Raw genomic sequence first — 15,023 nt, 5'->3', positions numbered from 1 at the left:
CATCCACTGAAGCTTAATATATACAGCATCATACAACAGAATCATGCACCGGAAATGGCAGAACTGCAAGTTCATAATGTGTTGCAATCGGGCCATTTTGCGAGCTTAATTGTTAATGAGCTATTTTTGGAAAATGAGGCTAAATTAAACCCTATATGCTTGGTAAACCGTGACGCATTGTGAGTTTGTAGATCTGTTATCATCTCTTGCAGAATGTTACCCCCCCCAGAACAGGGAAGCTATAGGGTTCATGTGTTAAAACGTGACGCATTGTGAGTTTGTAGATCTGTTATCTCTTGCAGAATGTTACCTCCCCCCCAGAACAGGGAAGCTATAGGGTTCATGTGTTATTAACACGCCCAGAGAGCCGAGAGCAGTGAAGTGACAAGTTGTCCAGACGACGACCCATATCTCCACATCTCTACTGTCGCCACTCTCACCACTTGGACCCCTCGAGGCTCAATAAAAATGTCTTTGCCCCCTCTCGGTGTCAACTGATGTTACCAGTTCAATCACCTCCCTGAGCACTGAGGCCTCTTCTAGAAGGAGCCATATCTCATTCACAGCACCTACAGCCCTGTGCCTGCAGGCCTGACTGACAGTGGCCAACTGCAACACACCAGATACTGTACTCTATGTGAATAAAAATACACCTGCACCTACATGTCAAACACTTAAGACCAAAGATGTTTGTAAACAAGCAGCTGGCGTTGGGTGTTAACCTCTCCATAAGCATGAGTGCGTGCATGTGTGAGAGAGAGAGAGAGAGAGAGAGAGAGAGGGAGAAATATAATATATATAATATATTGAATGTCTCAACATTCAGAACAATATCAATACTGGCCCAAGAAAAAGCAACCTATTAAATGAACCCTTTTTGAATCTATGATTGTAAGTATACAGACTACTCTGTGTGTAGTGTATCAATGTTTATGAAGATCTGACATTTCTAACCTATATTTTGTGTTTTTACAGAATAAAATAACATTCACTATAACCCCCAATTGAGACCAATGACTAAAAAAAGAGTTGAGAAAACCCTTGCACTGTAGCCTCATATACTTTGTGTCAACTCAGCTCAGCTACTGTAGCACTTAGTGTAAGTGCTGTAAAGGAAATTCCACTGTGAAGCGGGCCGCTGGGAATTGTACAATATATTCAGGAAATATACAGTTCTTGAAATTGGGTTCAACATGAAGTTTGAACCCAGGGATGCCAACTATTAGCTGCCAGAATGACTAGAAGTTTGCAGTGTTTCAGTGTAATTTATTCTGCCAGGTCAGGACCTGCAGGGTAACACATTTTGTACCTATTTTTGTGCACATTTTTGACAATAAAACTCGAACCTTGAACTGTATCTTACCGTCTTCCAAGTACCCGAAGGGTGTGGGGCCATCGTCTGAAAGAGGAACACAAGAGAATCTAAATCCATTCAATATCGATCCTCTAATTTATGTTAATTACTGAACATTTTAAGCCTTGATGCACAACACCGTAACTTGGAGCTTATCCTTAACTCTTATCCCTAAACTTATTTGCCATTTTTTACTATTTAAAAAAAACGTTTTAAAATAGTTCAAATAGCCGATCTACAAGCTCACAACGTGTAGATGTACAGTAGATCGGCTAGTTGAACTATTTTAAAATGATTTTCAAAATAGTAAAAAATGGCAAAACTAAGTTTAGGGATAAGGGATAAGGGGTGGCGCAAGATGGAGCCCACAGCGTGTCAAATTACTCATAGTGTGTCAAAATAATACAATATTGTATCAAAGATTATTTTTTAGAAGCATTTAGGAAAAAACAAACAAACAAAAAAAGCGTTTTTCAGTGCTGTTTCAGACCTTCCATTAGTCTAATCATTACACTTTCACCTACAGTAATCAAAGCGTATGTCTGAGACAGTGTCAGGTCGACGTACTTCGGAGTTCAGAGGATGCATTACTGAGCTAAAAACAGATCCACTGACATCGATTTGCATCCATGTTATGAATAAATAATGGTCAATAAAGGGGGAAAACAACGTCTCCACATTTAGAATGAAAACACAACGTCTTTTCTGGAAACAAACAGAATAGAATCAAAGGGATACAGCGTTCAACTCAGCTGTGGATGAGGATGATAGCCTACATAACATAACATGAACACACAAGGAAGCATATGCGCCATGTGCTTTGGTATACAAATAAATGAAGTCCTCTTTGTCAGTCTGTAGTCAATAGGTCTTTTCTGGAAACAAACAGAATAAATCAAAGGGATATAGCGTTCAGAACGGCACAATGAGTCAGTTGTCAGCTGTGGAGGAGGATGAGTAGCGTATAGGCCTACACAACATAACATGATTGAACACACAGGGAAACATGTGCGCCATGTGCTTTGGTACAAATAAATAACCTCCTCTTTGTCAGTCTGTAGTCAATAGGACTCCAGCACCACCTAGTGACTGAAATGCCACACTGCAAGCAAGTTGAGTACAAGGCGAATGAGTTGACGAGTATAGTCATGCTCTGATGGTTATGCTGTTTACATTAATTAATACTCCACTATAAGTCACTAAGTATCTATCTAAACTACGAGATCAGCTCAGCTCTACAGGGTCTGAATGATGAGCAACAAAAGGAAAAGTCAATGAACAAAATGTTATGTTTTTTTTAGTAAATGAAAATGAAGAGACAAGAGTTTTCATAGAGATTTCTTGAACGGGTTAAGAACCAAAGTTGTCATTATTCTGAAGATCAGCATGCTTTCAGAAGAATATGAAGGCAACTCTGACAATACATGGGGATTCTTTATCTGTCCTTATAGTACCGGTACTTTCACTATGGTTAAATCAAGATGGTGACCTAATTACTGCCAATTATGCCATATATATATATATATATATATATATATATATATATATATATATATATATTGTGAAGCTACAATCCGTGAATCCTATGTCTGCTGTGTAACTCTCCCGATGGAGAGAGGAAAATGCTTATGCTACGATGCCCAAATTACAGAAATGACGGTGGCACATGTGGTGTCAAATGCGGTTTGCTTCAGGTAACTTTATTGACAACCTCTCCAACCACTGCAGACATGGTTATTTATGTCTGAATGCTTCTGTTGAATGAACTCCTGGATTGTAGTTTTAAATCAGACTCAGTGTTTCTCTCAGTGTCTTAATTTGCATTTGAATTATTTCAAGAAATCTTCATGACGCTTGTAGTAAATAAATGTCAGCTACATGGGAAATTCTGAGCTTTTGGATGGAATTGGACCTGGGTATTTAAAGCATTTGAAATACTTTCAAATACTTATGAAATATTTCTGTTCTGACTATTTCCATTTGGTGCCAGATTGGGATATATTGCTGTAGGTTTTGATCTAGCTCTGGTCCATAGCTCTAATGCTTTTCATTTAGAGCTATGTTACTCTCAACATCCGCCGCTCGCATGAATGCAGACCAGCCTCTCCTCTTTAGCGTAAATAAAAATAACGTTTTTGCTACTCACCAAAACAAAGGCGGGTTGTGTCATTAGAAAGCCCCCATCACACGTATAAACTGTACTTTTTGGCCAGAAAGGGATTTCTTTTCACCAGAGGAAAAATATTCTCTATGGGGCAATTCTCTGGGCAATATCGGTAGAAGGCGGTGGAAACAAAATCCCCTTTTGCCCAAAAAGTACAGTTTATACGTGTGGTGGGGGGCTCAGAGTGCGTCCACTAAGGAAAGTAGGCTTTCTAATGACACAACCCGTAGCAAAAACGTTCATTTTAATTACGCTAAAGAGTCTGCATTCATGCGAGTGGCGGAAGTTGAGAGTAACATAGCTCTAAATGAAACGCATTAGAGCTATGGACCAGAGCTAGTTTTGTTCTTGCCTGTTGACCAGGAGGCGAGACAAAGATTCAAGAGGACCGCTGAAGTATTTGAAAGAGCCCATGGGATGACACTAGAGGAGATTAGTAAAGCCAATGGAGCGGGACGCTTACTGCCATTGGGTACCTTTTGACTTCATCATAGAGTCATAGTTCTCTGGGAAAATGTAGGTGGGACGGTATGGGTTTTCCTCAATAGGTTCTGAACATGGTCGATGGAGAGACAGAACATAGTGGGGGAGGAAAATGAAACAAACACTCACTGGGAGGGTGATCTTACAGCGATACAGAGATATAACACACAGAGACTACAGGAAGAGGACAAGCTGTTCCTTACCGGGTATTCTGTGTATCTGTTTGAACATATTCTTATACCAGTCTTTGGACTTCTCCGTGTTCTGCAAGAGAGATATGCAAGTACTGTAAGTAATCGTGTGACACTCATAGGGGCATAGCAAGTATTTATGGGAAGTATTTTCCATGTGATTTTTAGACAGCCCTTTAATCTGAGTAAAGTTTGACTCTCGTAATTATAATTTTAGTATTATAATGTTTTAACCAGCACTAATGTAAGAGTGACATGGTCAAATCTGAGATGTTTGTCCAAATTAATCCTCAAATCAAGTAAGTCAATGAACCACGCACACACCAAAAAAGACAACCTCGCTATCTCTAACTATGATACATTTAGCATTAGTGTTGACTCGGCTGGCTCCATATATGAAGCTTTATAATATGATCAGTAATTTACAAAGAACCAAGCTATGTGTCTTCTACCACATTTGAGACATCAACTCCTCTGAGGTCAAAGAATCATAAGACAACTGTAATGAATGTAACACATTTGACCTTTTCAAAGCATGTCTTTGAAGCAGTGAGTCTACTGATCTTTCATGAATCTCCACACACACCCATTCTGAATCTTGAACTTGACTGTGACCTTTGAACCAGACACTTAACCCCTAACTGCTCCCCGGGGAACTGTATTCATTCATGGCGCCCGATGATCCAAATAGTTATAGGATGGGTAATATGCAAGAGGACAAAGTTGATGTTTGCGCAAATGTACAGTCAGTGACACATGTGACCAATTTGACTGAGAGCCTGACACCTTTCAAGCCTGTTTTCTCAACCCGTTTTCTGCAAGACATTACTCAATAAGCCATATCTCCAAAACTAGTGGGTCAAACTGAACAACCAATATGTCAATTTGAAGCTATGATTCCCTGCTTTGCACATGACATGGAGGAAAAAAAAACGAAATTAAAAGAAATCCAATGGCAGTCCCTCAGTCAAATTTGGTCATACTTTATGCCAATAGTTCTCACCCGCACAGGCACATTGGGTTGGTTGTGAGGAGCCTGCTGGAAGGAGAGACGCATCCTCTTTCCATCCATGTCTGGGACGGGGCTGAGAGCAGCAGGGGACCCTCTGTCTGGTTCTGCTTCTGGGGGTTTGTCCCTCTCTGGGGTCGGCTCTGAGAAGCAAGACAAACCAACCCAAGACTTCAGGAGAAAGTATAGCCATTTATCATCTTAAGTTTGATAGTGCTCCAGTTCCAACTGTGTCTGCTCATTTCTCTGTGTCATCTCTGTGTCTGCTCATTGCTCTGTGTCATCACTTATACAATTCCACTTGTTTAATCTGTATCCTGAATGAGTTCTCTATCCTGATTGGATAAAATCGGTATCCCGACCTGAAAATGCCTTTTCTGTTTAAAAAAAAGCTGGAAAGACCTGGAGAGTGGAGACTCCTGTTACTGAACATACACTCCATAGCAATGAGTTCTATCACAGAGATTTATAACACTTATTTTAACCCAAGAAAATCACTTGCCCTAGTATTATAAGAAATGAAAAAATAGGCACACCAATTCAGGCTCCCAAGTATCTTTACTTTTACTCAGGTAAGTAAAGTAGTAAAGATACTTGGGAGCCTGAATTGGTGTGCCGATTTTTTCATTTCTTATATGACTTCATTTTGAGGTATAGATGTGCGTGTCCTTTTTTGACTGTTTGTTCAGCCTCCTCTACTAATGCTCTATAAGTATTTCCATACAGCCTACACAGTAATATGACAGTTAAACCTCAAACCGGAGGCATCACAGATTGAAAGCCCTAGCCCTGAAACATGACAGTCATGATTATCATGACAGTCATGATTATCATGACAGTCATGATTATCATGACAGTCATGACGCAACTGAAGCCAGTTTTACGCGATCGCTACATTCACAGAGCAAACGTGTACATAAACATTCAGATTTCAAATATAAAGTACTCACCACGTGGGCCACAGGTGTTTGCTGGTACAGCGATTAGCATTGCAGTATTCCGCGTTGTTTAAAAAATAAAGCATTTTTATCCGAGCGCCCCGGCTACCTTTCTCAAACGGGGTTTGTTCGGAAAACTCACAGTTGCACACCGGGAGCGCACTCGCCTATTAGTCTGTATTGGCAGGGCGGTCAGCGTGCCTATATCGAACACACCGAGTGCCACCCTCCGCCCGGCCGATAGGTGCGCGTATAGTTGAAAGCCAATGGCAAAAATAAACAGCTCGGGAAAAAAATGCTTTTTATTGAACAACGCGGAGTGAAGCAATGATAATCGCTGTACCAGCAAATTTCTCACACCCGTGGCGCACGTGGTGAGTGGGCGATTGATTGCGTAAAACAGACAGAAGTTAAGCCATGACGCTCGTGAAGTACGAGCGTCATGTGAACCATGGCTATCAAACCCCTAGACTCTGCTTTGGTCGGCATGCAGGACCCTTTTCATTTTTGTGAAAAGTCATGAGGAAATATTAAAGAAGAGTAGCTCAAGGTGCCATCATGTATTGCTGTACTGTATTTTGATGAGAAATATGTTTTATGTAATATTTTACATTGGGTAAAGTAAAATATACCCGTGTTTAGTGATGGTGTAACAAAACAATATGTTTAGTGTTCTAGGGTTAAGGGGGTTGTTGTAAAAAAAATAAAAGGAAAAAGAAAGGAAGAAAATGAAAGAAAGAAAGTTTTAAGATTGCCACAAACAATGAAATGAAAACGGCGTCAGTTGGTCGCGTGCGTCATCAAAAGACAAGTACACAAATATAATGAGAATACACCATATAATATTAGTGCATACCTTCCAAATGAGAAAGACTCTTTTGTTGCTCTGCTGTGAGAAAAGGACAAACAAAGGACAAAGACAGAGACAGAGACATGAGACAGAGACATGAGACAGAGAGGGACACACAAGTGGGAGTCGGTTGTTGGTGATATGGAAAATAAATAGCCTGATGTGCCCAGTGTAGTCACGATGAATCGCAGTATATCATTTCACAATATCAATGACCATGCAGCCCTGCAGCTGATGCCCGATGCTACACAGTAGATTCCATTTGGTTCAACTTTTATACTCTTCAAGAGTTACTGATAGATACATTAATACTGAGGTCAATTAATATGGACAGTGGAGTCTGAAATGGTCTTCTACTGTATGTAAGGTTATGTGAGTCAACCCTTACCTCTGTTGTGTTGCAGCAGGACTATGGTGGGGTTGACCGTGGTGGTGGAGGGATACCCGGAGCTGGAGGGTGATGCGGTGCAGGTGGAGGGATACGCCGTGGTGGAGGGATACGCCGTGGTGTAGGGAGACGCTGCGATGTGGTTCTGAGTGAAGGCAGAAGGCACCTCAGGTGAGTTTGCCTGAGAGTGACGAAATACAATATTTAGCTGAAAATTATATACGCGGTATAACTGAATAATAACATATGTTGCAAAATAAAACAATGCTAAATGGCTTCATGGTTTCTGTTCTGCTGACAGCGACTGTGCTGATTAGAAAACATACATTAATCACTGAAAATAGCCAGATCGGCTATTTTCAATAGATTTTCTACACATTTTTAACTTGTGAAATGGGACATTCTGCAATATGAATACTTTTACTTTTAGTACTTTAAGTACATTTTGGTACTTTTACTTAAGTAAGACAATTTGAGTACTTTTCCCACCACTGGTGTGGAAGTGAACGCACCTGGCAGCGAGTGTTGTTTACAGTCGGTAGATCAGCGGTGGTGTTTCTGCCTCGTTCGGCCAGAGCTGCTTTAGAGCTGTCTCCATTAATCTGACCCGTCCAGCCACCTGAAAACAGTCTCCATTAATCTGACCCGTCCAGCCACCTGAAAACCGTCCAGGATTCTTTCAGTTTAGCAGCTAGCCCTCAGCGGGCACTAAATGATAAACATGATACCACAACGTATTCACTTGGCACCGAAACCCCCGTAACGTGAAACCAGAAAAGGGAAACAAATTAATTAGGTAATTAAATACATCTCTCTTCTGTAATCCCGCAGGGCGTGAATGCTTCTCCTGGTGAAGCTCTCATTCGACAGAGATGCTGATATATCCATGGGGAGGGGAAGAAAAAGAGAGTTTTCTCTAACAATACGTGAACTTTGCCATCTAGAACAAGGCGTCTATTCACTGGGCTGTGAAGGCTGGTTTGTTCCAATGGCCTTTATCCCATGTTGGGCGGGAACGTCTTTTGGTGTTAGCATCATGTTATGCTTTAGCTATTGAAAAATAGCAGATCTACAAGCTCATAGCGCGCCACCGAGTGGCGCGCTACGAGCTTGTAGGTCTGCTATTTTTGAAAAACCGAAGAACGACTGACATAGAAACTATAACTTTTTCAGAAAACTGTCAGGATGTAGAAGACATTTTTATAATCTGTTCTCAGGTCAAAACGGGTTATACTGTATTCAGGCTCTACACAACAATTAAAGAGTCTTCCCCCGAAAGCCCTGGCCCGTCTCCAGTCCATTTCCAATGCTCTCCACGCAACAAACAAAGCCCACAGTCTATAGGCTTCCCACCCAGAACCGAAGCGTCCAGTGTAGGATGGGCCTTGGACAAAGGGCTCCTTTGACATCCTCATGAAAATATGAGCAATCACGGCATCACCGCCGGTGTGCCAGGCAACCAAACACAAACAACACTTGGGCGAAGGAACGTGACAGGGTACATAACTCATCCTGACATCCTGACACACCGTGGCCACCAATTCCACTTTGAGCTCGTAAAGGAATCCGTGGAATCTCAGGTTGTCGGACGAGCAGGGCCTGATGCATAAACACCAGCCGCTGGAATACATACGGCGACATTATGTCGTCCTCCGCTCACATTCCACAGCCGCTCGTCCCTTTTCGCGGAGCGATGCAAATCCCATTGCGTCTATAAATATTCTTGCATTACATGGATTTACGACAGCATTGCTGAAGTGCTACGGCATGCTCTCCAGTGTTGTTGTTTTTATTTTTAGTTTGAGTCATAGTCTTTCTGAATAGTTTTCATTTATTTTTAGTCACATTTTAGTCACCTGGAATGTTTTCGTTTTCAGTGTATAGTTTTGGTCGACTAAATATCATAAGATTTTAGTCTACTAAATCTACAGTTGATTTAGTCACTTAAAATCTATTTTAAGTGACTAATGCCGTCGTAATGGCTGATTTTACACTTGCTGGAAATAGCCGATGTACATGTACAGTATGTGTGTGTATGTATAACTGTTTATTGTATTTCGTGTGAAAAGGTGTCATATAATCCCATGAGGGATGGGCCACAAGGTGGCATGACACTTAAATAAATAAAATCATTCATTCATTCATACAAGTTCAGAGCTTGTAGATCTGCTATTTTCAGCGTGCAACCAAGTGTAAATGACTTTTAGTTCTACTGGATCTCTTGTCCACTATAGTCCCTTCCTAACATTTTAGTCTAGTTTTTAATTTGTTGACAGAATTGCCGATTTATTTAGTCTTATAGTTTTAGTCATTTAGTTTTCGTCAGTGAAAAAAGGTAGTCAACGAACATTTTTCGTCTTAGTTAGTAGTCGACAACACTGGATGGAGAGGATCCAGTGTTGGTTTTTCGTCTGACTAAAATGTTATGAAGGGACTAGTGCACTAGAGATCCAGTATAAGTCATTTTACACTTGGTTGCATGCTGAAAATAGCAGATCTACAAGCTCACAACGCGTCGCAGTGTGACACGTTGAGATCTTGTAGATCTTCTATTTTCAGCAAGTGTAAAAACAGTCATTACGACGGCATCAAGACCCGAGAAAATATATTTTAGTTTACTAAAATGTCATGATATTTAGTCGACTGAAACTAGGCTAACACTAAAACATTCATAAAATGTGACTAAGACTAAATGGAAGCTATTCAAGAGACTATGACTTTGCTGCCAAAAACAACACTGTCTCTCCAACGTACCTGTCGCTGCTGCCGCGACGCTGCTGGAGTCTTCGCTGACGCTGTCCTCGTCGTCGATGTGCACCAGGGTGGCTCTGAGGGTCACCACGCCTTTCCCCTTACACACCCTGCTGGAGTCCACCGCTAGACCGCCACATAGGAGGACAAAACACACACATGAGGACACCTTTCCCCTTACACACCCTGCTGGAGTCCACCGCTAGACCCCCACATAGGAGGACAAAACACACACATGAGAACACCTTTCCCCTTACACACCCTGCTGGAGTCCACCGCTACACCGCCACGTAGGAGGACAAAACACACACATGAGACACCTTTCCCCTTACACACCCTGCTGGAGTCCACCGCTAGACCCCCACATAGGAGGACAAAACACACACATGAGAACACCTTTCCCCTTACACACCCTGCTGGAGTCCACCGCTACACCAAAACACACACATGAGAACACCTTTCCCCTTACACACCCTGCTGGAGTCCACCGCTACACCCCCACATAGGAGGACAAAACACACACCTAGAAGAACATCTCCTCACCCCCCCCCCCCACCCCCCCCCCCCCTCGTTGGGAAAGGCTGGCACAGCAGGCCCACTTCCAGCCCGGAGGAGATAATGTAGTCTCATTGCATCAGCACTCGTGGGAAATAAACAAAGCTATTGCTACACCTCTCGGCGTGGCCCAAATGATTAAAATAGAAGTTCAACATCAGATCCGGGCCAGGCACCATGCACGTTGATACTCTGGCTGCTCTGTGGCGTTAATTGCTCCACGCTGCTGCTGTGGGACACGACTAAACGCTAATAGGCAGATTAACACGATCAGAGGCAGAGAATAGAAGCAGCTGTAGCGTCGTGTTATACATAGCTTGTTGCGCTGTTGTTCTCGGTTCACAGCTTGTTTAAGTGACGTCGCAGGTTAACATAATGAGGTTTTAAAGCGTCCCTCTAAGCTTCCCTGGGCTAGTGTGTATAAGGTGTCCCACGGTAGAGTGTTGAAAGATAGATGAGGCAAACGTGTGTGTGTGTGTGTGCGTGTGTGTGTGTGTGTGTGTGTGTGTGTCTAGCTCTCACCTGCAGCAGGAATCAGGTCAGGGGAGCCTTTCATGGTTCTCAGAGGTGTGATCCTGACCGATGCGCTGAGCGTGCGCGGGCCAGGCGAGACTGTGACAGGACAAGAAAAAACTCTGTCTAAAATATATTCTTTTAGAGCGAACGTTTTTAACTCAAATCTTCTGTTTCTGAGAGGTCCTTGGAACAACATATTTTCAGATGGGGGGGGGGGGGGTCGGTGGCCAATTACACATCATTTTTGGGGTCCTTGACATGAAATATTGAGCATCACTGATACAGAAACATAGGTATTTCAGCAAACTTTCAGGATTTAGAAGACCTTTTTTTTTTTTTTTTCGACATCCAGGCCTAAACGGGTTAAAACAAACATCTCTTTCCGGGTACCTTCTTTGAATCCTAACACTCTGCTCCATTGATAATATAAAATGGAGTGCTCTGTTCAGTCTGTGACGTGTTCTGTATTCCTGTTGTATTTTTCATGTGTTCCTTGTTTTTTTAGTTAAGAGTTTTTCTTTACACTTGTGTACCTTTTATTTTGTAGTATTGTTTTGTGCCTTTTCCTGTCTGCCCCTGTAGTTCTGTACCTGCCTTGTCTAACCTTGCGATTAGTCTAGTTTTCCACCTGTGTCCTCCTAGGGCCGATTCATACTCCTATTTTAGAGCCGAATAAAAGTCGGTTCGGCACTGTAGAGCCTACAATTTGACGTCATTTGAGGTTCGGGGGGGCCACGGGGGGGTAATGTTTGTCTAGACAGGACAAACATTAAAAGCTGTAGGCTATATAGGAGGGGCCCTCAACAATAGATGTATTTTAAATACTGCAATAGTGTGACATTCCTAGATTACTATACTGTACAGAGTGACAATTTCTTGGATTACTCAGAGATAATTTACTATAGACTAGAGAGTTGCAGAGAGGTTACTTACTTGATGCTCGACCCGGCCTTACACTGCCCTCTTCTGGAGAGCCCTGTTATAACAAGACAAAAGAAATGTCAACAAATGCTCATATTCTAATGTTAAAAAATAAAAATAAATCCCTTTCTGGCCAAAAAGTACCGACGAGAGGCTGGTCTGCATTCATGCGAGCCCCGGAAGTCGAGAGTAACATAGCTCTAAATCTAAATGCAACGCATATTGGAGCTATGGACCAGAGCTAGGTCGCTATATGCTAGCCTCTGGCATGCTGTAGGTCGCTATATGCTAGCCTCTGGCATGTTGTAGGTCGCTATATGCTAGCCTCTGGCATGCTGTAGGTCGCTATATGCTAGCCTCTGGCATGCTGTAGGCCGCTATATGCTAGCCTCTGGCATGCTGTAGGTCGCTATATGCTAGCCTCTGGCATGTTGTAGGCCGCTATATGCTAGCCTCTGGCATGCTGTAGGCCGCTATATGCTAGCTTCTGGCATGTTGTAGGCCGCCATATGCTAGCTTCTGGCATGCTGTAGGCCGCTATATGCTAGCTTCTGGCATGTTGTAAGCCGCTATATGCTAGCCTCTGGCATGCTCTCATTGACTCTGTAGGCCGCTATATGCTAGTCTCTGGCATGCTCTCATTGACTCTGTAGGCCGCTATATGCTAGTCTCTGCCTCTGGCATGCTGTAGGCCGCTATATGCTAGCTTCTGGCATGTTGTAGGCCGCTATATGCTAGCCTCTGGCATGCTCTCATTGACTCTGTAGGCCGCTATATGCTAGTCTCTGCCTCTGGCATGCTGTAGGCCGCTATATGCTAGTCTCTGCCTCTGGCATGCTGTAGGCCGCTATATGCTAGTCTCTGCCTCTGGCATGCTGTAGGCCGCTATATGCTAGCTTCTGGCATGCTGTAGGCTGCTATATGCTAGCCTCTGGCATGCTCTCATTGACTCTAGTGCTGCTGTTTAGTGATGCATAAAATAGCTGCAAACTGGGGAGCACTGTATACTACAGCTAATGAAAACGTAGAGGCACACCTATGGTTGTGTTACAGGATGAAAGGAGATCTGGTGAAGCCAGACAGGGAGGCCGTGAACTTTAGCATCGTTAGTTACAAATCTAGTTTCAGGTGGTCTGTCTGTGACAATTATTACATTACCACCAGGATCGCAATTCATTGAGATGATCGCAATTGAGTTAATTATTGCATACTCGTTCCAATCGTCACAGGTATTAATTAATCTGTTGAAAATTAGCTAAAATTAGCTGATCTACAATTGTAGTATTGCCACGTGTTGTGAGCTTGTAGATCGGCTAATCTTTAAAAGTATGCAATTATTAAATGCATGGCGTGTTTGATAGTACATTTATTTATGGGTACTGGTCATTGTCATTTCTGTGTTTATTTCATTTATTTTGATTATGGGTACTGGTCATGGTCATTTCTGTGTATATTTCATTTATTTTATTTATGGCTACTGGTCATGGTCATTTCTGTGTTTATTTCATTTATTTTCATTATAGGTACTGGTCATGGTCATTGTCATTTCTGTGTACTAGACCTGTATGTGCCCGTCGGCCACCGGCCTACTTGAGCTGTCAACTTGTCATAGCACCCGTTTTAACTATCTGTCTGTCTGTGTCCCACATGGAGATCTCTGTATCTGTCTGTCTGTCTGTGTCCCACATGGAGATCTCTGTATCTGTCTGCCTGTGTCCCACATGGAGATCTCTGTATCTGTCTGTCTGCCTGTCTGTGTCCCACATGGAGATCTCTGTATCTGTCTGTCTGTCTGCCTGTCTGTGTCCCACATGGAGATCTCTGTATCTGTCTGTCTGTCTGTGTCCCACATGGAGATCTCTGTATCTGTCTGCCTGTGTCCCACATGGAGATCTCTGTATCTGCCTGCCTGTCTGTGTCCCACATGGAAATCTCTGTATCTGTCTGCCTGCCTGTCTGTGTCCCACATGGAGATCTCTGTATCTGTCTGTCTGTCTGTCTGTGTCCCACATGGAGATCTCTGTATCTGTCTGTCTGCCTGTCTGTGTCCCACATGGAGATCTCTGTATCTGTCTGTCTGTCTGTCTGTGTCCCACATGGAGATCTCTGTATCTGTATGTCTGTGTCCCACATGGAGATCTCTGTATCTGTCTGCCTGCCTGTCTGTGTCCCACATGGAGATCTCTGTATCTGTCTGTCTGCCTGCCTGTGTCCCACATGGAGATCTCTGTATCTGTCTGTCTGCCTGAAATTGCACAGGTCACAGGTGAGGGGATTTAGGCTGATTAGGCCCACTGGCAGAGCGTGACCAGAGCCTCCAGAGATTCTGGAGAACCGTGGGTCCGACCGACTCAATACCGGGCACTGCACTCCCTGTGGGGGTGAGGAACGCGTGTGTCGAATTTGAAGTCGGTGGGGCGAACGGTTCTCGAGTTACGTGCATTACAACCGTACACACACACGCGGTGCATTTATAGAAGGATATTTCAATTACTTGCCATATCTGCTCTGTGCAATTTTAGTTTACAAAGTTCTAATGTTCTATTCAGAACGCATCAGGTGCTTAGGCCCCCGCCAGAAAATGGTTATAAACATTGTATCTTATAGATATTTCAGTCTGGGAAATCATGGAATATCATCACAGCATAAAGTCCAAATATCCTGGATAAAAATCACACCCGTGTGAAGTGAGGGGCGCTCTAATCATCGTACATCATCATCAAGAATGGTGGTCCCTAATTGGCCAAGGGTTCCCACCCAGCCGATTGGCTCAGACACATATGACGTAAAATTCTCCATTCATTTAATGTTTGTGTTCAGACAGAATCTTCACTATACAGTAGCTGTTTATAAGCGGGGCTAGCACCCCTCAAAAAACCAAGTAAACCTTTTTATTTTATTTA

The 15,023-nt window shown here is 42.9% G+C and overlaps 1 protein-coding gene across 1 annotated transcript in view; it reads right to left on the bottom strand.

Annotated features, from left to right (window-relative positions):
- Positions 1 to 15,023, bottom strand: part of sorbs1 (sorbin and SH3 domain containing 1) — an 86,839-nt gene that overhangs the window by 50,063 nt on the left and 21,753 nt on the right. Inside the window, exons 2-11 of the mRNA XM_083775366.1 lie at positions 12,133 to 12,175; positions 11,206 to 11,295; positions 10,132 to 10,254; positions 7,890 to 7,996; positions 7,378 to 7,558; positions 6,996 to 7,028; positions 5,196 to 5,344; positions 4,205 to 4,265; positions 3,995 to 4,069; positions 1,364 to 1,399 (exon numbers count right to left, since the gene is read on the bottom strand). Of these exons, the coding sequence (XP_083631492.1) occupies positions 1,364 to 1,399; positions 3,995 to 4,069; positions 4,205 to 4,265; positions 5,196 to 5,344; positions 6,996 to 7,028; positions 7,378 to 7,558; positions 7,890 to 7,996; positions 10,132 to 10,254; positions 11,206 to 11,239 (799 nt within the window). The 5' untranslated portion in view covers positions 11,240 to 11,295; positions 12,133 to 12,175. The remainder of the gene's footprint in view (positions 1 to 1,363; positions 1,400 to 3,994; positions 4,070 to 4,204; positions 4,266 to 5,195; positions 5,345 to 6,995; positions 7,029 to 7,377; positions 7,559 to 7,889; positions 7,997 to 10,131; positions 10,255 to 11,205; positions 11,296 to 12,132; positions 12,176 to 15,023) is intronic.

This window comes from Protomyctophum parallelum, assembly GCF_964188405.1.
Source record: "Protomyctophum parallelum genome assembly, chromosome: 10".
NCBI lineage: Eukaryota > Metazoa > Chordata > Actinopteri > Myctophiformes > Myctophidae > Protomyctophum > Protomyctophum parallelum.
This window is presented reverse-complemented; position numbering and strand designations above follow the sequence as displayed.